This window comes from Dermacentor variabilis, chromosome 10 (assembly GCF_050947875.1).
Source record: "Dermacentor variabilis isolate Ectoservices chromosome 10, ASM5094787v1, whole genome shotgun sequence".
NCBI classification, from domain to species: domain Eukaryota; kingdom Metazoa; phylum Arthropoda; class Arachnida; order Ixodida; family Ixodidae; genus Dermacentor; species Dermacentor variabilis.
The window spans coordinates 68,645,148-68,667,099 of NC_134577.1; the positions used below are offsets into that span (position 1 = coordinate 68,645,148).

General features: G+C 50.6%; 1 protein-coding gene across 1 annotated transcript in view; it reads right to left on the bottom strand.

The window, feature by feature from the left end:
* The window catches only part of LOC142560685 (tyrosine-protein kinase transmembrane receptor Ror-like), a 325,714-nt gene extending 304,599 nt beyond the window's left edge, over positions 1 to 21,115 (bottom strand). The window contains exon 1 of the mRNA XM_075672939.1: positions 18,982 to 21,115. Coding sequence (XP_075529054.1) covers positions 18,982 to 19,120 — 139 coding nt within the window. The 5' untranslated portion in view covers positions 19,121 to 21,115. The remainder of the gene's footprint in view (positions 1 to 18,981) is intronic.
* Positions 21,116 to 21,952: the final 837 nt, after the last annotated feature.

Genomic DNA, 21,952 nt, shown 5'->3' on the forward strand with positions numbered 1-21,952 from the left:
CTGCAGTGTTTCGGGCTAGAACAGTTTTATAGTCGGTTACCGGAGAACGTGCGATACTGGGTCTTGGATAGGCCAGACGTTTGTACGGTGGCTAAAGCCGCTGAGCTAGCCGAAGAGTTTGTGACGCGTCGGGCTCGCGGAGCTAAGGACGGTCAAAAGGGTGAATTTGGCTCGAAGTTTGAGAGGCCGAAGTTCACACCCATGAGATTAAAGGGGGACACGCGTGGTGCGGATGCGAGCGAAAGCAGTCCGACCAACCGTAAAGAGACGGCGGCAGCCAAACGCAGAAAGCGGTTCGAGATGAGGCGAGCGCGCTTGTGTTATACGTGCCAGAAGCCGGGTCACTTTTCGGCGCAGTGTCCGGAAACAACACCAAAAGTTGTGTTTTTTTCAATAGGCAGCACTGACGAGAACATGAAGCTTCTCGAGCCTTACATGCGAGACCTCCTCGTGAACGGGAAAGAGTGCCGAGTGCTTCGCGATTCCGCAGCTACGATGGATGTAGTTCACCCATCTTACGTAGAACCCCATATGTTCACGGGCGAGTGCGCGTGGATCAAGCAAGCCGTGGAAGCTCATAGCGTGTGTCTGCCAGTAGCAAGGGTGCTTATTGAAGGACCTTTCGGAGCGCTTGAGACAGAGGCGGCAGTGTCATCTATGCTGCCCCCCCAGTACCCGTACCTATTTTCAAACAGGTCCGATCACCTCCTGCGCGAGAAGGGGCTTTTGTTTGGTGAAGCTAGTGTTCAGGCCTTAACCAGATCGAAGGTTCGGGAGCTCGCTGCAAAGGCGGTAGTTGCGGGGCCGACGTTATCAAACAACGAAAAAGGGTCAGAGGCGCAGCAAGCTGATATTCAGAGCACGCCCGAACTGAATAAAATTGAGTCTGTAGCGTTGAAGGCGCCAGATACTGGAGAGGAAAATCCCGATTCGGGAAAGTTAGAAGAGCTATCTACTGATTTGCTCATCGCGCCTACGTCAGACGGACTTGATAGGTTGCTAAAAGTCAGCCGGTCGGCTTTGATAGCCGAGCAAAAAAAGGATGGCAGCCTGGAAAACGTGCGCTGCAATGTCAAAGAAGGTATCGCCAGGAAAACTGCGCGTTTTGTGGAAAGAGGTGGAGTCCTGTACCGGAAGTATCTAGACCGAAGAGGAGTGGAGTTCGATCAGCTGATCGTGCCTCAATGCTATCGTCAGGATCTGTTGCGCTTGTCGCATGGGGGTTCGTGGTCCGGACACCTAGGAGTTAAGAAAACTAAGGACCGTCTCTTGCAAGAGTACTATTGGCCAGGGTGTTTTCGGGACGCAGACCATTTCGTGAGGACATGTGACACTTGTCAGCGGGTGGGCAAACCAGGGGACAAATCGAGGGCGCCGTTGAAATTGGTACCTATCATTACGGAGCCTTTTAGACGGCTCGTTATTGATACAGTGGGACCTCTGCCGGTAACAGCCACGGGGTACAGACACATTTTGACTGTGATCTGCCCAGCGACAAAGTTCCCTGAAGCAGTGCCGCTTAAAGAACTCAGCTCAGTTGAGATAGTTAATGCACTACTGTCCATATTTGCGCGAGTTGGTTTCCCTGCGGAAATCCAATCAGATCAGGGCACAGTGTTTACTAGCGCTTTGACGACAACTTTTCTCGAAAGGTGTGGGGTAAAGCTGTTACACAGCTCAGTGTACCACCCACAGTCGAATTCCGTTGAGAAGCTCCACTCCGTCATGAAGCGCGTGTTGAGAGCGTTGTGTTTTGAACATCGAACTGACTGGGAGCTGTGTCTGCCTGGGGTGATGTTTGCTTTAAGGACCGCGCCGCATGCGGCTACGGGGTTTTCGCCAGCTGAGCTGGTGTACGGTCGCTCGCTTCGATCTCCGCTTCGCATGCTTCGAGAATCGTGGGAAGGTAGGGGCGACGACCCAGTCGTGGTGGAGTACGTGCTTAAGCTCCTCGAACGCTTAAGAAGGGCACAGGAGTTGTCAGGTGAAGCAATGACAAAGGCCCAGCAGAGGGCCAAGGTTTATTATGATCGGACAGCCAGGGCCCGTCGTTTTGAGGTTGGCGATGAGGTCATGATATTGCGCACATCGCTAAACAACAAACTAGACGTGCAGTGGGAGGGCCCAGCGCGAATTGTTCAGAAACTGTCGGACGTTAACTACGTGGTAAGTCTGCCAGGAAAGCGGAAAGCACAGCAAGAATTCGCTTTACCGTATCTAGACGACGTAGCGATATTCTCCGCATCCTGGTCTGAGCATGTGGCACACTTGCGGGCAGTGCTAACCCGCCTGCGCGAAGCGGGCTTGACAGTAAAGGCTCCTAAGTGCCAGTTAGCACAGGCCGAGGTTGTCTACCTCGGTCACGTGATTGGTCAGGGTCGTCGCCGCCCTTCTGAAATAAAGGTGGCCGCTGTGCGAGACTTTCCGCAACCGCGCACCAAGACCGATATTCGGTCGTTCTTGGGTGTCGCCGGCTACTATCAGAGGTACATCCCTAGGTACTCTGATATCGCGGCTCCCCTGACGGATGCTCTAAGAAAGACAGAGCCTCAAACAGTCGTCTGGGACGAGACAAAGGAAAGAGCTTTTAGCGCCCTAAAGAGTGCCCTAACAAGCCAGCCTGTGCTACGATCGCCAGACTATACAAAAGGGTTCATTGTTCAGTGCGATGCTAGTGAGCGAGGCATGGGCGTTGTACTGTGCCAACGGGAAAATGGAGAAGTAGAACACCCCGTCCTGTATGCTAGTCGTAAGCTGACCAGTCGTGAGCAGGCGTATAGCGCCACCGAGAAAGAGTGTGCGTGTCTCGTGTGGGCCGTTCAGAAATTGTCATGCTATCTAGCCGGCTCGAGGTTTATCATTGAGACGGATCACTGCCCTCTCCAATGGCTGCAGACCATCTCTCCCAAAAATGGCCGCCTCCTGCGCTGGAGCCTCGCTTTACAACAATATTCCTTTGAGGTGCGTTACAAAAAGGGGAGTCTCAACGGTAACGCCGATGGCTTAAGTCGAAGCCCCTAACGTAGGAATCAGCCTCAAAATTGTTTGTTACTGATGTTTTTTTTCCTGAGGCAGGATTTTTTTAACATATTGCTTTTGTTTAGTGTTTCAAAGTGATGATATGCTTTCTAGTGCAAGTTTTCAATTTGTGGACGCGTTCTGAGTGATGCTAGACTACTGTAAGGAACTAGGCAGTGGTATAAAAAGGGGAAAGAGCCTGGCAGGGCTTAGTGAGGGTTGTGCCGTGCTTGCTGACTGAGCGGTTGAGTTTCAGCGTAGTTCTAACGCTTACCGGGAACGAGAACAAAAATGTGAACTCTCCCGAAGTCACTTTGCAGTGTCCCGTGCGAACCTGAACAAGAGAACGAGGCCTTCTCTGTGCGCTGCGCTCAAGAAACGTCGAGGGACGCCCGACTTCGGTTATGAGCATCATCGAGCGACATCCCTCCGGACAGCGGATGCAGTCCCCTGTCCATCGGGATCTCCTTCCCCCGGCGGGGCGGTCTGTTGCGTTTCGCCTGCGACACGTGGTTTTGCCGGCGCGACTGCGGCGGGGCGGCAGACATTTTGGCCCGATCGTCGTCGCCGCAACACTCATCGGCAGGTGTTTCCAGGCGCGACTGCGGCGATGCGACCGCAAAAGATCATCCTCTCATTCCAGTCATTGTGCCCGAAACAGGCGATGCCAAAGCAGGGACCATCCTCTCATTCCAGTCATTGTGCCCGAAACAGGCGATGCCAAAGCAGGGACCATCCTCTCATTCCAGTCATTGTGCCCGAAACAGGCGATGCCAAAGCAGGGACCATCCTCTCATTACAGTCATTGTGCCCGACCGGCAGCGCTACAACAGGGTGCTACGAGATCGTGCTCGACAGTGTGCGTCACCATTAGCCCATTGTACATTCACGTGCTCGTCTTTTGAGGGGTTCCTTCTTGCCCTCAACTGCGAGAGTATAAAAACAGCTGCCCCCGGACGCAAAAAGGAGGGCTCCGATTTCTTCTGTTGAGTGAAGTGCTCTCCCGTCTCTCTACTTCGGTCAACCTGACCGCCAACTCTTTGCGATGTTAAAATAAACAAGTTGTTTTGTTGTTACCAGTCGACTCATGCTTTGCCGGGACCTTCGGATGCTTCCAGTTGTACCCCAGGCCGCCAGGCCAACGCTACCCTTGGGGCTTGCGACCCAGGTACAACCACGGGCGTCAGCGCCGAGTTCCCAACAGATCGTACCAGCAGTCCGATCCAAACAGTATGCATGCATGTATGTATGTATGTATGTATGTATGTATGTATGTATGTATGTATGTATGTATGTATGTATGTATGTATGTATGTATGTATGTATGTATGTATGTATGTATGTATGTATGTATGTATGTATGTATGTATGTATGTATGTATGTATGTATGTATGTATGTATGTATGTATGTATGTATGTATGTATGTATGTATGTATGTATGTATGTATGTATGTGAAATCTATGTACATAAGTAGGTTTTCGGAAGGATAGAGTGAAAGAAGTGCTCAGGCGGACTCTTGCAAACCAAAGTATTCCGTTTCCTCTTTAAGAATGCGTAATGCTCATATACGCTATTGGAAGCGAGAACAAGTGAAGCACGAATTACGAATAAACGACCCCAAACGGCCTCATGACCTCGAGCGTACCGGTATCTTGGAAGAACGCTAACATAATCCTAATCCATAAGAAAGGGGACGCCAAAGACTTGAAAAATTATAGACCGATCAGCTTACTGTCCGTTGCCTACAAAGTATTTACTAAGGTAATTGCAAATAGAATCAGGAACACCTTAGACTTCCGTCAACCAAAGGACCAGGCAGGATTCCGTAAAGGCTACTCAACAATAGATCATATTCACACTATCAATCAGGTGATACAGAAATGTGCGGAATATAACCAACCATTATATATAGCTTTCATTGATCATGAGAAAGCGTTTGATTCAGTCGAAACCTCAGCAGTCATGGAGGCATTGCGGAATCAGGGTGTAGACGAGCCGTACGTAAAAATACTGAAGGATATCTATAGCGGCTCCACAGCCACTGTAGTCCTCCATAAAGAAAGCAACAAAATCCCCATAAAGAAAGGCGTCAGGCAGGGAGATACGATCTCTCCAATGCTATTCACAGCATGTTTACAGGAGGTATTCAGAGACCTGGATTGGGAAGAACTGGGGATAAGAGTAAATGGAGAATACCTTAGTAACTTGCGCTTCGCTGATGATATTGCCTTGCTTAGTAACTCAGGGGACCAACTGCAATGCATGCTCACTGACCTGGAGAGGCAAAGCCGAAGGGTGGGTCTAAAAATTAATGTGCAGAAAACTAAAGTAATGTTTAACAGTCTCGGAAGGGAACAGCAGTTTACAATAGGTAGTGAGGCACTGGAAGTGGTAAGGGAATACATCTACTTAGGACAGGTAGTGACTGCTGATCCGGATCATGAGAGTGAAATAATCAGAAGAATAAGAATGGGCTGGGGTGCGTTTGGCAGGCATCCTGAGATCATGAACAGCAGGTTGCCATTATCCCTCAAGAGAAAAGTTTATAACAGCTGTGTCTTACCAGTACTCACGTACGGGGCAGAAACCTGGAGGCTTACGAAAAGGGTCCTACTTAAATTGAGGACGACGCAACGAGCTATGGAAAGAAGAATAATAGGTGTAACATTAAGGGATAAGAAAAGAGCAGATTGGGTGAGGGAACAAACGCGCGTTAATGACATCTTAGTTGAAATCAAGAAAAAGAAATGGGCATGGGCAGGACATGTAATGAGGAGGGAAGATAACCGATGGTCATTAAGGGTTACGGACTGGATTCCGAGGGAAGGGAAGCGTAGCAGGGGGCGACAGAAAGTTAGGTGGGCAGATGAGATTAGGAAGTTTGGAGGGTCAACATGGCCACAATTAGTACATGACCGGGGCAGTTGGAGAAGTATGGGAGAGGCCTTTGCCCTGCAGTGGGCGTAACCAGGCTGATGATGATGATGATGATGATGATGATGATGATGATGATGACCCCAAAGCGCTGGTCCCTGTCTCATGTTCTTTTCTTCCGTCTGGATATTTCGGAAGTGATCGATACCAGACGCTACACTGCCGCACCTATCGGACGAAAAGCCAGTCGATCGCGAAGGCAGTAGCAGTGTAGAGATGTCGCAATTCGGAATTCCGCCCTATTCCCACGTCCCAATCCGACAAACATCAAATCTTACAAATCCTTCAAGAGAGAACAGTATGCCACGAGCTGGTTCACGGAGAGCACAAATGAATCAATATCATATGGGGTTCGCCGGCATCTTGAGCTGGAACTTGAGCTACACCAGCTGGAACCTCAGTCTCCACGATCGCTCACACAAAGCACTTTCTCATTTCAGAGTGAACATGTGTGCGTTCCAACATGCATGTTCCTGCGACCACGACGACGAGGGTGTATGCTACCTACCCCCTGGGCTGTCCCGAGCGCACTAAGGCTGTACAGTGCGTCGAACAAGAACAACACTTGATTGGTTCACATAGACCTTTTCTTTTTTTACTTGGACAATGTGCTTGACATCGAACGTAGACCGCATCACAAAGCTATGGAAGCACTCGAACGCTTCTTTGAAGACGTTGACACTCGTGACGAATACCGACACTACCGCCTAGTGCGGAAATGTGTCTTGATTCGTGGATCTGAAGCTTCTGAGCCCAAGCCATTCGCGGACTTCGTTTCAACGGGAATTTTTTAAGCGTTACTTTTAGTTTTGTAACATATGGTCTTCTGTTTTCTTTAAGTATTCCCAAATGCGATAATTTGGACCTTCACTATTCTGTTTTAAATACTATATTGACAGTCATGTGATAAGGGGTTGCCCTGGCCAGAAAACCGCAACTACTCCACTCTCATCTCGTGGAAACAAAAAAAAACTGCAGAGAACGGCACGTGGGACTATGCTGCGGAACATGCGGCATATGCCATCCGATACAGGGGACCGGAATCTCATCAAGCTGCGATTGTGCAGCTTTTTGTTCCTGCCCTTGCATTTTCTTTTGCTGTAAAAAAGAAAATGCGAAATAAAGTTGATATAGCCCGAGGAGTGTATAGAAGAAGCTTCGCTTTCCAAAGTTCTTCATCCGAGCAAAGACCAAACTGAAATCCGCAACCCACACTTCACTCCAGCGCAAACAAAAAATAAGAGGGAAAAGCACAAGCGATCGCCGAGCGCAACCCGAGTCGTAAATAACAAATGAAAGTCAAGAATAGCAGAGTCACCCTTTCCAGCCAGAAAGCCAACTCTCACACTTTCGAATCGCCGAGACGATTGCGCGGGTCGTAACCGAAACGCCCCCCGACGAGCCATCCCACCGGAAACCGCTCGCGTAGCATTTCTCTTTATTTGAGTTCAAAGCACGGTGGATACGTTCCTCCTCCACCGCGGTTCAAAGCCACCGAAAAAGGCTTCAAGCAACGCTGACAGCAGCTGACCCGTGACGCGTCCGCGGGTCCACACATGAGAGGCGGCGGCACAGACAAGTCAGTCTCGCTGTTGTTACCCGTCGGATAGCATTGCCGACTCGGCCACTTTCCGCGTCGTCTGAAGAGCTAGCTGCTCGTTCGTGCAAGTCCAAACACTGGAGGAGGGCGTGTGTGCTTTTTTTTTTTTTTCGCGCGGTGCGCTAGTCCCCCAGGGGCAACGCCCTCCCAAAGCACGATTCTGGGCGCAATGAAAAAGCGAACCATGATGACAAACCGAACAGTCCTCGCTCGAGATGTTTTGCTTGTCCCCGGCTGCGGTAGCTCTGTAGCTGCACGACCACCCTGCTATGCCGCTCCGCGGCTGGGCTTGAGGGCGCGGGTGCGATGTCTGTTGCGGCCGTCGCCTTCCGATGGAGGCAGGATGCAAGAAACGCTCGTGTACCGTGGGGTCTCTTAGATCGTCACACTTCCGTGTAATTACGCTTAAAAAGGCGTTCGTCGCTGTTCAGACATGAACATTGTACAGAGACGTCTGATAATCTAGGAGACTCCTCTAGTCTCCTAGATTAGGAGACTCCTGGTCTCCTAGATCCCGGATGCTACGTTCAAGAACGTCAGTTGGTCAAAATTATTCCGGAGTCTGCAAATACGACGTGCTTCATATTCAGATTGTAGTGCTTGGCACGCGTTTGTTATATTTTTTGTTGCCTTCACGGTGAAAAAGATCCCCAGAATGATGTTACGCGTGCGACGCCTTCTCCCTGCGGAGTCCTTTCATCTTCACGTTTTGCAGGACTGCAGCCGAAGCTTTTAGTCACCACAAATCATCCAAAATTTATTTGGCATTTCCTTTCCCTGTTTTTTTTCTTTTTTCGGTCGAATTGTACCGCGGCTCCTTTTACACTGCGTACAAGGATGTAGATTAAGAGAATGGGTTCCTCAATAAGATTTTCGTGCCTTCAAATTTGCACCTGCTGTGGTCCGGATGTACGTGCCGTGTCCCCGAGATTGAAGGACAGCAGATACTATTACCCCCGCAATGAAGTACGACAGACCCTACGTGAATTGTTCGTGTGTCTTCGTGCATCAACAAAGAGAGCAAATGACTTGGCTATAGGCCCCCGGCGAACGAAATGCTATTGGGATGAATTCGCGACGAGACAACCCAGGCCCCGTGCTTCCCTCCTGGGCAATTCCTTCCCTCCTATCTTCCACGCATTCCATTGCAGAGTACCGCACCCGGTCTTCCTTAGCAGTCCCTTCTCCATCACATAAGAAAGAAAAGATAAAGAAAGTAAAGAAAGCAAAGCACAACGAGTACCATCGACTATTTTAGCTTTGTCCCTCGACACAGTGCATTTAGACGTCTCTCTTCACACTGCGAGGGCCCTCCCCTAATCCTCCAGGAAGAAACCACCCACACGCACACGCGGGGCAGGGCAGATAAGCCTCGCTCAACGAGCGTAATCCTTTCGCGGTGTCGTCACAACGGCCGTTTATCGTGACGCAGTGTGTAGTAGTGCCTGCCCAGGAAAGCCGGATCATCGCTCCTCATAATGCGAACAAACTGCCCGTTGGCGCTCAGTTTCCCCCTCTCGGATCGAATTAAACCACCTTCAAAAGCGCGTCGTGTACGGCACATGCGGCGCGTTTCGATGACTTTACGGGACCAGCAGCAGAGTGCTGCGATACTGCGCAATTGCAGCGGTGCTATTGCAAGATGGTAGCCGATAACGGCGGTGCTGCACCCTGCCGACTCGCGCTGAAAGCTACGCAAGCCGGATAGAACTAACGAGCGACCTCGCGTAATTTGTAAGGATTATCGCGGAGGCGCATTAAGAGGTCGGTGCCGGCAAGCCAACAGCGTCGACACTGCCTGCCGGAAAGTTTCGTGTTTCAGATAACGCGCGCGTTTCCGCTTTGATGGCGAAGCAAAATTCAGACGCGTTGGATTCAGAATGGCGTGCGGTGCCCACAATAACTGAAGCGCGAATAATTTCGAATATCCTCCGATCCGTTGTTTCTTTTTTTTTTTTTTTCAGGTTCACCAGCATTTGTAATCGCAGCTTACTGCAGACTAGAGACCGTACACTCGGGACTACTTCGCTCTTAGAAACAGGCTATGCATCTAGAGCCATACTAGACGCCACTCTTCCATGTAGTTACGCTTAAAAGGGCGTTCGTCGCTGTCGACGCTTGAGCATTGTACAGTTCCTTCTTGCAACATGCCTGATGTCGTGGCTGAGCTGTTATGGCGTTATGCCACTGAGCGCCGTGGTCACAGGTTCGAATCCTATAGGTCACGGTGGCCGTATTCCAATGGGGACGCAATGCGAAACACTTACTCCTTCTGCGGGTCTCTGTTCGCAAGGTAACGAACCCCGGGCATTGTCGAACTTAATTCGCAGCCAGCCATTACAGCGTCTCTCACGCGTCTCGCTGGCGGCAAGAGGGAAAGAAAGCCTGGCTTCCAATTTCCCCGGAAGAGTTTCCGAAGAGGCATCGAGGGCTTTTCTCACGAATCGCCAACAGATCGTGACCTGGGAGGCAGCGTATGGATCTTTGAACTTCTTAATCCGCGGCCGTAACGGTGTGGTAGCATGACCACAAATTATTTGCAGACCGTTTTTTGTGCCTGCCGAGGTAGGTGACAAGGCTTATGCGATCGGCTTGAAAGATATATGGCACGCAGGCCTAACCTCTGCGTGATGCTACGCGAGGACATTCGCAAAATACGAACGAGAACCATATTTATCTGCAGCGCGAAGTCGACAACCTTTATGCACTTAGATTTGCCGACACTGGAGCTTTCGGAGATTTTGGAGTCGTGCGATTGTATGTCTATGCTCCTTTCTTTATTTATCTCTGCTTTGCTATCACTTTTGCCTCCCCCTCCCATATCCCGGTCGGGTAGCAAACCGGATCTACGAATCTGGTTAACCTCCCTGCCTTTGCCCTTTCTTCTGTCTCTCTCTCTTTGGAGTCGTGTCTTTCAATGCCGGACATTGCTTGCAAATCATTTATAGAGTGTCCCAGCTAACGTTAGCCAGGCTGTTGAACGAAAGAAGAGAAAAAAATAAAAGATACGATTTTAAAACCTACTGTGTTCGGTCGTAGGGCCTCCGATGAGCGAAAAAAATGCAGGCCTTAGAATTGTATCTTGCACAGTGATCCTTAAAAAAAAATTTTTCTTCGTCGAACGGCTTGGCTAACGGTATAACTGCGACACACGGCACGATTCTCGCAACACTCACTGCATCAGAAAGAGTTGACAGTTGTCGCTTGCTCCGCGAACTATAGAAGAGCACTGCCCGGCGCAAAAGAAAGATTCAAACGCCGAGTGACAAGCCGAGCCGTCTAACTTAATCTGCGAGCGGGCGTTGTTATTACCTGAGCACACGTTTGCAGGTGCTTGCCGTTCGTTTTCTATCGAGGATGGAGCAGGGGAAATTCAACACGCCAGGGCACCGCCGAAACCGGAACGGCCGCAACCCCTGGACGTGATCAATGGGAGGGCTGCAACCTCGAGATCGCGGAACAGCTATGCGGCAACACTCGGCGAAACCAGACCTCTCGGGCTCGCTGGCAGAAAGAAAGGCGAACCGACATACATCACCCCCAGCTCTGCAGGACGCGCGCTTGGTCGTTCTTCCTTCGACGCAGTTATTCACATTTCGTTGGTTCATTAAATATTACCTCTGTTCTCCGCGTTTCCTCATTCTCCGCGGACGCGCCTTCACCCCCCCCCCCCCCTTCCTTCCTTCCTTCCTTCCTTCCTTCGTTTTTTTTTTTCCTGGAGCCACATCGTGTGCGCAATGTAGCGAAGCAGACACTCACGAATTCGTTTTCTAAGAGAGATGCGCACCACGTTTCCGCTTCGCTTCTATTTTACTTTTCTGTGTTTTTTTTTCTTTTCATGCATTCATTCTTCCATCGTTGTTACGAGCACGTTTCCATTTCTCTAGCCGAGCACGCTTCTTCGCTTCCCTATTCCGCTCGCTCGCACGCCACAGTCGTCTGCCGTTGCTTCGTGCGTTGTGTTTATTAAAAAAGAAAAAAAAAGGGGGGGGTGGGTGAATAGATCTACTGTTCACAAGGACAGTGACCCCGCTGCATCAGTTGAATCTCGCACCTAGCGCGAGGACGCACGTTCCATTAGCGGTTCCATAATCAGCGTTAGGTGCAAGTTAACCTCGTAATACTCAAACTATCACAGTATACGCTGCGCTGAGCTTAACGCTTCATAAAGGCTGGTTTAAGGACAGGCCGACACTTAACGCAACGCCCGTATTTTCGTTTTTTCATATGCTGGAGTGAAGTTGCAGGCGTGGAGAGGTAAAAAAAATAAACCAAGTACTAACGAACTAATCGCAATACTAATCAGAGCACTGCCAGCAAGCCCGTATGTATCCGGAGCGTTATGCTGCGGTATCCCACATAGCCACTGTGTTATTTCGAGACGGATAATCGGTCATCACGATCGTGATCGTCTTGTGCTGCGCCATGAGAGCACGTTAGAGAAAAAAAATCTGGAGAAAAAAAAAAGAACACGCGTGTCGACATTCCAGTATGTGTTATACTGGCCTGAACGTCTAAATTAAAGGCCAGCATGTCGTTTTGCGCCAAGGACAGACATTTCCGAAGCATTATTTTTTTAATCACGCATCGATGGCGAAGCAAGAACGGCAAGGGCCAGTCAATTATATTGTGGGCCCACGACCTCATTGCCCTTGATTACCCCGCATTAAAGAAATAAAGAGAAACAGAGAGAGAGAAAGAGTGAAAAGAAGAAGATGGGGGCAACCCCCCCTCGTGACTGTTAACCGGATGGTTTATTGCAGCTCGCGTACAACGCTAGTTAAAACAAACTGCTGCTGGGCCGGGCACGATGAGCAGGAATTTCTCCAGGGAAATTGACCAGCTCCAGCTTCCATGCCAGCGCACGAAGAGAGAGAGAGAGAGAGAGAGAGAGAGCAAGCGCGGAAGAGGAGCCACGGCTGCCTGCATCCAGGCACCGATTAATGGCTTCTCCGTCGTTATAGCTGCGCAGAACGCGTGTGCGGCCGCATCATGATGGAGAAGAGAGACGGTGTAGTAATTACCCCCAACCTGTGCACACACACACATATATGTGCAATGCGCTCGCACGCGGTGAGGCCGGCGCATCGTAATAGCACAATTACTATCGTGCGGACAGGCCCGTGTAAGATTCGAGCCGGCGATGATGGGAGTGGGGTGTGTGTGTGCGCGCGCGCTTAAGCGGATAATCGATGGAAGAGGACCGCGTGCGCCATCTCCAACTCTCGTACAAAGCGAAAAACAGCGAAACAAAGAAGAAAAAAAAAGAAAAGCCTATACTACATGAAGATCTAATTTTGACGCATACCAAATCTTGGTGGTTTCTCTGAATCACCTTGTATTATATGCACAGCGTGCGAATAAATGTTGCCATGGCAATAACTGGCGACCTGCTCTCTCACACGGCACGGATTCGGTCCTTGAATGTCGCCTATAATTTAGCTCGAAACTGTAACTTCTGTGAGAATGATGGCGTCATCGACTTCCTCGAGATGCCGAACATATTTCAAAAAAAAAAAAAGAAAAGAGAAAGGCTTCCCTGTATAAAGTTCTGTGGTGTAAAAAGGAAAAAGAAACCTGACATTTGCTCTGGAATGTGCCCCGGAACGACACACATCACAAGAGAACATTTTCCTCGACTGTGCATCTCGCCTATATAGTGAACTGAAAGAACTCTGAACATGGGTGACCGCGCCCTCACCACTACCCGTTCGTCTCGTACGTCGCGGCGCCTGGTCTGAATGAGGCCTTATGTTATAGGAGACGGAGACAAAAACAGGCTTTGATATGCACATTCTGATGAGGTCGTATTATACGTACCACCGCCACTACTATAACGCCTTACTTAGCTTCGGCTAAGTAGTCCGGACGACGGATTTACAGAAATGTCAGCTCGAGAAAGAGCGAGAACCAATGTTTATAGAAAAGTGAGGGGGGTTACCCAGAGGCAACTTCCGTTGGCTACCCTGCACGAGGAGGAGGAGTAAGGGGATATTGAGTAAGAGGTGAGCCGCCGAATAAATTTTTTTAACTTATTCTTTTTTTTTTGCGCCTCTCTCCTTCCCTCCCTAATTCCCTTCCACAGCAGAGTAGCATGTCAGCGATGTCTATAGGCCGGCTAAAATCTGTGCCTTTCATTAAAGGGTTCTCTCTCTCTCTTTAATTTTAGACCAAGCGGGGCTGCACATCGCGACGCACAGCGCGAGCGTTATTGCATTCCGTAAACATTGGATTTGCGGCCTCCGCAATTGGAGGAGGAGGAGGAAAGAAAGAGAGAAGACAGGGATGTTAACCAGAAATGCGTCTAGTTGCCTACCCTACTCTGGGGGACGGTAAAGAGGGGACAGACAGACAGACAGACAGACAGACAGACAGACAGACAGACAGACAGACAGACAGACAGACAGACAGACAGACAGACAGACAGACAGACAGACAGACAGACAGACAGACAGACAGACAGACAGACAGACAGACAGACAGACAGACAGACAGACAGACAGACAGACAGACAGACAGACAGACAGACAGACAGACAGACAGACAGACAGACAGACAGACAGACAGACAGACAGACAGACAGACAGACAGACAGACAGACAGACAGACAGACAGACAGACAGACAGACAGACAGACAGACAGACAGACAGACAGACAGACAGACAGACAGACAGACAGACAGACAGACAGACAGACAGACAGACAGACAGACAGACAGACAGACAGACAGACAGACAGACAGACAGACAGACAGACAGACAGACAGACAGACAGACAGACAGACAGACAGACAGACAGACAGACAGACAGACAGACAGACAGACAGACAGACAGACAGACAGACAGACAGACAGACAGACAGACAGACAGACAGACAGACAGACAGACAGACAGACAGACAGACAGACAGACAGACAGACAGACAGACAGACAGACAGACAGACAGACAGACAGACAGACAGACAGACAGACAGACAGACAGACAGACAGACAGACAGACAGACAGACAGACAGACAGACAGACAGACAGACAGACAGACAGACAGACAGACAGACAGACAGACAGACAGACAGACAGACAGACAGACAGACAGACAGACAGACAGACAGACAGACAGACAGACAGACAGACAGACAGACAGACAGACAGACAGACAGACAGACAGACAGACAGACAGACAGACAGACAGACAGACAGACAGACAGACAGACAGACAGACAGACAGACAGACAGACAGACAGACAGACAGACAGACAGACAGACAGACAGACAGACAGACAGACAGACAGACAGACAGACAGACAGACAGACAGACAGACAGACAGACAGACAGACAGACAGACAGACAGACAGACAGACAGACAGACAGACAGACAGACAGACAGACAGACAGACAGACAGACAGACAGACAGACAGACAGACAGACAGACAGACAGACAGACAGACAGACAGACAGACAGACAGACAGACAGACAGACAGACAGACAGACAGACAGACAGACAGACAGACAGACAGACAGACAGACAGACAGACAGACAGACAGATAGATAGATAGATAGATAGATAGATAGATAGATAGATAGATAGATTAATTGATTGATAGACACGGAGAGCCTGAGCAACTCAAAGGCGTTCACGCTGGCCAATAGGACTCGAGAAAGACAAACTGGAAATTATTGTACCGTGTAGGGCCCCGTGCAACCGTGCAGCAGATACTGAGGTATACCCGCACCGTGGATTACCAGAGTGCCTGACGCATGCTATCGGTCACCGGCTTAGTTTTCTCTAATCTTATGTTGTTTTGCTTCCCTTTTAGCATATATGCTAGATTCGATGAAAGGCGCACGAAAACCCTCAAGAGCGAAAATCGAAAGTCATATAACACCGATACAAGGTTAAACGCCACCGTCTCGCTAGAAAAAAAAAAAGTTAATATACAAGGAAGCAAACAAACAAGCTGAACATATCACGCGGGTTCTTGTCGCAGCAAGTTAAAAAAAAAAATGCGACACGCTGTCGAAAGAATGTCCCGCGGTCGCGCGACACGCCGTAAATCTGCCGCCTGTCGATCGCACGTGAAACCGAGCGCCCGCCACGAGTTAAGCCGAAACGCAACTACACCACCAAGGCCGGTGGAAAACGGCGGCTCGGATAGATAGACGCAGTTCAATGCTTGCTTCCCGTCCGAGGAGCCCGCAGCAAATTAAACGGCAACAAATCACTTTTTTCTCAAGCCACGTGCTTTTTTTCACACTCTTTCCCTTCCTCTTACCGTCCTCCGCACGGAAAGGCCTGCACTGTAAAATAATTTACACCCTAAAAAGTGAAAAAGGGTGTAAATGTGTCTATAACTTACACCCTTAGGGTGTCCGTTATATAGATAACATGCTAAGGATGTGAGTTATAGACACATTTACACCCTTTTTCACTTTTTAGGGTGTAAATTATTTTACAGTGTGGCACTGCGCATGCATATTTCATGGCGCCCATCCACGCGCGTTCCAGTGCGCGCACCCGAAAAAAAAAAAAAATAGAAAAGAAAGAAACACCAGACTGCGAGCTCGTGGAGCCCTTTAATTGCCTCCACACGCAGACAGTTTCTTTTCCGGCCGGCAGTTTTCTTCTTGGCCGCGTGACGAAACGACGTTTGCCCGTGCGGCGAGCTTCCCAGGGATGCGCGGGGAAACCGTTGGCGTGTCTGCGCGTCCGTGCTCGTCGTGTGCGGCAGTAAAAGCACCATTAGGGGGGCTTTGTCTTCTTTACAGTCGGCGTCGACGTGCCATCGGCCTGCGCTGCTGGGCAAACATGTGACTCGTTTTTTTTTTCTTTTTGATGCGTACGCTTCTAAGTTCCGCAGGTCCTCCGAACTGCTACGCTTGGCGTTTGACGTTGCCGTTTTCTTCGGCTAATAACAGAAGACAGACGGTAAGGTTGGCAACGTTGCAGCCGCCTATCCACGTAAGACCTTACGCAGTGAGATCGGTGACGTGTGGTTGTGCCCGCAGCTCGGATAGGAGAGAAAGGCGTTGTTACTCCGAGGCCTACGGAAGAGGCGTCTTCCACAAGCGACGCGGTGATCCCTGATGGGCCAGGAGCAACCAAGAAGAAAGTTCCACACCTTTTGGTTCTACGTTTGATGAAACGCCTGAGCGTAAGGGATGCTCGGGTGGAGCAATTGCAGGTCAGGCACGACAGGCTAAGCCCGCATACCACTATACAGAGTGTCGCTATAGTGGTATAGTTCGATGGTAGCGGCGTCAGCCACTGGCTAACAACACTGCCACCAAATCTAGCGACACCACTACCATATAATATATATATAATATATGGGGTTTTACGTGCCAAAACCACTTTCTGATTATGAGGCACGCCGTAGTGGGGGACTCCGGAAATTTTTATCACCTGGGGTTCTTTAACGTGCACCTAAATCTAAGTACACGGGTGTTTTCGCATTTCGCCCCCATCGAAATGCGGCCGCCGTGGCCGGGATTCGATCCCGCGACCTAGTGCTCAGCAGCCTAACACCATAGCCACTGAGCAACCCCGGCGGGTTACCATATAACCCAAGGCATCGTTAAGAAACTGACGTTGCAATCTCTTTTCCCATACATACACCCACACGCGTACCACAACAATACAGTCTACAGTGTAAATAAGGCAAACAAGGAAAGCTAACTAAAGGAGACGTCCCATCGTTACCGTGTTAAGCGATAAATATTGGAATCCAATGCGCAACAAAAACATTATCATATACGCGCACAAACGGACGGCATCGCACTACATTGTGCGTGCACGCAGGAGCGGAAGCGGTATATACGTGCTTTCGACGACCGTTTCCCAATGATTTGAGCGGGCAAACCGCGTTGGCTGGGCTCGCATCGGCTTCAAATTATAGAACGTCGTCATTCTCGGGGAAATTCGCATACATCGCGAACACCGGGAGGCCGTTCGTCAACAGTGCGCGGCCACGTGACAGCTCCGCTAAATATAGCCACACCGCTTCCGACAGCCGCCCAACGCCCCCCAACAAGCTCCGTGTCTTGCGTGTATTTTCTCCGTCATCTTCCCGCGAAGACAGCGAGCTTGACAAGAAGCACGCCTTGCGTACGGAGATAAGCCGATCACACGCGCAGCGTCGGCAAGGCTCTACGACGTCGAGGCGTCCGGCTGGCCGCCACCAGAGCACACGAGGCTGCTCGAAATTCTCGCCACGAAACTCACGTCGAATGTCGCCCGAGAAAAAGAAAAAGTAAAGAAAAAATATGGTTTCGAATTTGACCTCACGGCGGCAACGCAGCGGCCAAGCAGTGCAAACCATTCTCGCGTCCATGTACGAACGCGTAGAGCAATGGCGTCAAATAATACGCCGAAAACACCCGCAGACGTCAAAACAAAGGAAGTTAGACGATTAGCAAACTACAGATAACACAGCAGACGACAGAAGATATCAGATGATACGGAGACGACGCATATTAGAACAGACGACAGTAGAGAAGCAGACGTGTTGCTCATTCCCACAAATCGCCGCCGATCAGTCGGACGTGGCCACGGGAGGGTGTTCTCTTCTTTATAAGTGCCTTGTTTATGCAGGTCGAACGGGACAGATTTAATCGACGTAGTCGCATCGCGAATGATCATCAAGTCGCCCCAAACCAGCAAGAGTTATTGCTATTCAGCGGGCGTCCAGACATACCGCCATAGTTCGTGTTCTCCGCGCACGAATCCAGGCGCAGTAGTCGTGCCCCGTTCTATACAAGGCGGGATCGGCAATCTGATGCGCCGTTGCCGCCGCCTCCAGGCCGGTTTGTTTGCCTTCCTCATTTCTGGGCCGTAATCGACGGGCGCGTACGCGTGCTGCTCGTTGTAATCGGTACGGTGCCTACGGGCTTGTTTGCTCACCTCGTTGCCGCGTACAGCATCGAGCGTGTAAGTACGCTACGTGGCCTATTACTCGATCGAGACGATGATATAAAACGCCACGCAGGGCAAAAAAAAAGGCAACCTCATGAACGATCGGCGACAACGCTGCCGCCGCGATTCTTATCGCGCGCTTGATTTAAAGGTTTTTTATACGAAGCCGCATTTAGCGCCGTCCAGCAGCTGCCGACATCAAAGGAGGCCGCGTCTCGCGCGCCAGACGTGTCGGGAATTCCAATTGGGAGAGACCTGCGCCTTCTTTCGCGTACCTGTACAACATAAGCACCGCTGCATCGCGGACGCTACTCGGGAGCTAAAATAAAAAAAGGTAAACAGAAGCAGAGTGAAATAGCAGCACATTAAAGAAACGGCAAAAAAAAAAACAAAAGCCGGTTTACTTCGAGAGTTACGTAACAACCTCCTTCCGCACACCTCTTCCCCCCCTTTACTCCACACAACTCGCGGTCAAGGCGCTCTTCTGCAAGGGCCGTCGTGACCCGCTTACCTTTTTGCTCGGCCGTCGTCGTCTGCTGGCCTCGACGTAACCGGTGCAGACGGCCCGATTCTGCGCCACGCGCCAGAAGTGTGAGCAGAAGTAGCAGTATCCAAAGGTAGCGCGCGGACCTCCGCTGCCTCCCACACATGGTCGGATGCCCGTAGCAGTCGCCGCGACACCGCACACAATCCAACACGTGACGCGCTCTCTCGAAGCTGTCAGTTTCGCCTGCGCTGACGAAAGACGTCGTCCATCTGTCGGTCGCGTACGTAGCAGACGTTCTGGGCTGACAGACGGCTTCGGCACGTGGTGCTGTAGATTTTGACGCTCCTGTTTGCAAATGTGGCAGTACAGTAAAGTTTTTGGACTAGTAACGAGAAGAATTTGGAAACGAACTTCGGTTGTGAACGATCATCACTAAGAGCGTTACTTCGAAGCTCCGTATCCAAAATGATCCCCGGTTGCGCAGATAGAACGCTTCGGAGGGTTCATGGAAAGCTTCTGTTACCGCTCGCCGTTTTGTCGTCGACAAGCGCTTCGCAACGCCGAATCTGAACGGCAGCACAACAGATCCGAGCAACAGTTCGAACGAGGTTCCAGACGACACACAGCAACGACGCTTATCTCACTCAGGCTTGTATTGGTGAGCGCTTCGCGAGCAGTCGACGCAACGTTGCTTGGAACAGCAGACGATCACGGCCGAAGCAGGCCGCATTTCCGGTGTGTTGTCGGGCGTGCTACGCGGTAAAAAAGAGCCGGCTCAAGGGACAGGCAATTTGGGTTCATGCAGGGCCGGCTCGTTTGCCAACGTCACGCTTACTGGCCAGAGAGCGGGGTTCCTGTCACTTGAGATGCCACGCGACGGAAGTCGTCCAAGGGCTTCCACGGCGGCGACGAGGGACAACCGTCATCAATCACTGAGAGGCTTCAGATGCGACCGCGATGCCTCACAAGCTTTTCTTTTTTCCTTGTCCTTGCCTTGTCGCAAAGACAGCAAGCGAGTCGCTGTCCTGTCCCAGGCGATGGGCTGGCGTTTGTTTGACGTTATGTCGCGCAAGAAGTGTTCACGTGACTAGCGTGTCTTATTTGCTTGTAGGGCAGATACCACCACCTGGGTGTCTCAGTCGTTATATCAGTCGTCAGAAAAGGCCCCAGGACAGCTTTTTAGGACGTGGAAAAGAATCCTGACGTAAGGTTGCTAACGTCTCCAATAGCTGAATAATGCACCGGGGCGGCAGTTATACGGGTGTTTCGTGAATAGCCTCACTCAGACAGCTGCCAGCAGCAATACCGAATCGGGCCTGAAAAGCGATCACACAGAAGCAAGATTTGTCTTATTCGTTTTGTGTCAGAAACGAGTTACACGGTCGAATAAAAAAAAAACGCAGCGTTGTAGCATAGTCCCTGCAGCTAACAGAACTGTCCATTATTTCAATCCGCCGGAGCGGGTTATAGAAGACGATACATAATTCACCACACAATCGACACTTCACGCACAACACGCGACTGCTTCTTTCACGACGTTCTCACGTCACTGAAAGGGTACGCACTGGTCGTAGAAGCCAGCTACACCGCGTGCTCGTGTCTAAGCACCGCTGGTCACGCGAGCACGGACGTTTAGCAGGCGATCTCAGACAGACGAGCGTTGACAACGGAGGACAGCGCGTTCACCCATCGCACCGCTCCTAGCAGACGACGCGGATCAGCGCGTAGGTTCGTTCATAACAGCACACTAGAGGCGGGGGTCACGACTTACACGCACACACACACTTGCACACAGAGAAGCATCCAAGCCGAAAACATCACCGACGTTTTCTTTTCCCCCGCAGCTGGTGGCCGGGATCGCCAGGAAGCAAAAGGCATCGATGACGGCTTCTGCCTTCCGAGCCAACGGGAGACGGCACGATAAGCAGACGGCTTCGCAAACAGGGCGTCAGCAGACGACGCACACACACACGCGCGGATTCGCTGGAGCGCGCGAAACTTGATTGCTAAAGGACGCCGCAGACGCTACCGCCGCCGTTGAAGGTTGCCACAGCAGTAGCACGCGGACCGGCGTGCCTTGGACTCGACGAGCAGCCTTCGCGAAGAGCGCACGCGGTCCTGCAGGCTCGACAAGTTCGCGCGGAGCTCTGTGGCCCGCCGGCTCGGAGGAAAAAAAAACGATCTAGGCTCCCCTCACCCTCGTGGGGAAGCGCTCTCCTCTCTCACGTTTGCATTCGCGGCCAGCGTGGCCCGCGAGGCGCGTGCTTGTGTACGGTGTCGCCCTCTAGAGGAGGGCAGCGGCGGGGGACGAGTCGATTGCGAGCGGCCTAGGTGAGGCCGGCACCTGTGCTCAGGTGAGCGGGCGATCGCAGACGGGTTGGGGAGCTGGAAGCCCCGCTGGCAGATATCTCTGTTGCTAACGTGAAAGCGCGTGAAAGTGTGATAAGCCCGATATTCTAGCGTGACATCGCATCGATTGCGAAAATATAAGTAAAAGGATCCGACAAGACTGGTATGCAAACTCTGCAGAAATGCTTGAGCAGTTATTGCAAACGAGATTGTAAACACAGTCGCTTAATGACACGTTCCGCTGAAGTGAAGCCACAGCAACAAATCGAAAAGGAAGAAAAAGAAAGGAAAAAGAAACCCGGAGTAAGAACCAATGAAATTAGTAGAAATTTCGAAATGAAAAGTAGCCATGAATTTGTCTATCGGATATTGCTGTGTATGTGCGATGATTTTGACAAATATGTGTAGAATACGGTTATTGTAACATTTTTCGGCACAAAAATATATTTGGCAAGTTGTGCGGTTTTCGCCAATAATACCCACGCTACTATACCATTCCTGCTTGGAAATGTGCGGGATAACGCATATTTCTTCTTGGAGGGTATTTAATATGCAGGGTTTCCCAATTGTTAGGCACCAAGATTTAAAGATATGCAAATGCCACGTAGCTAGACAGAACCAAGGTAATGTTTGCCTTCGCTTGGAG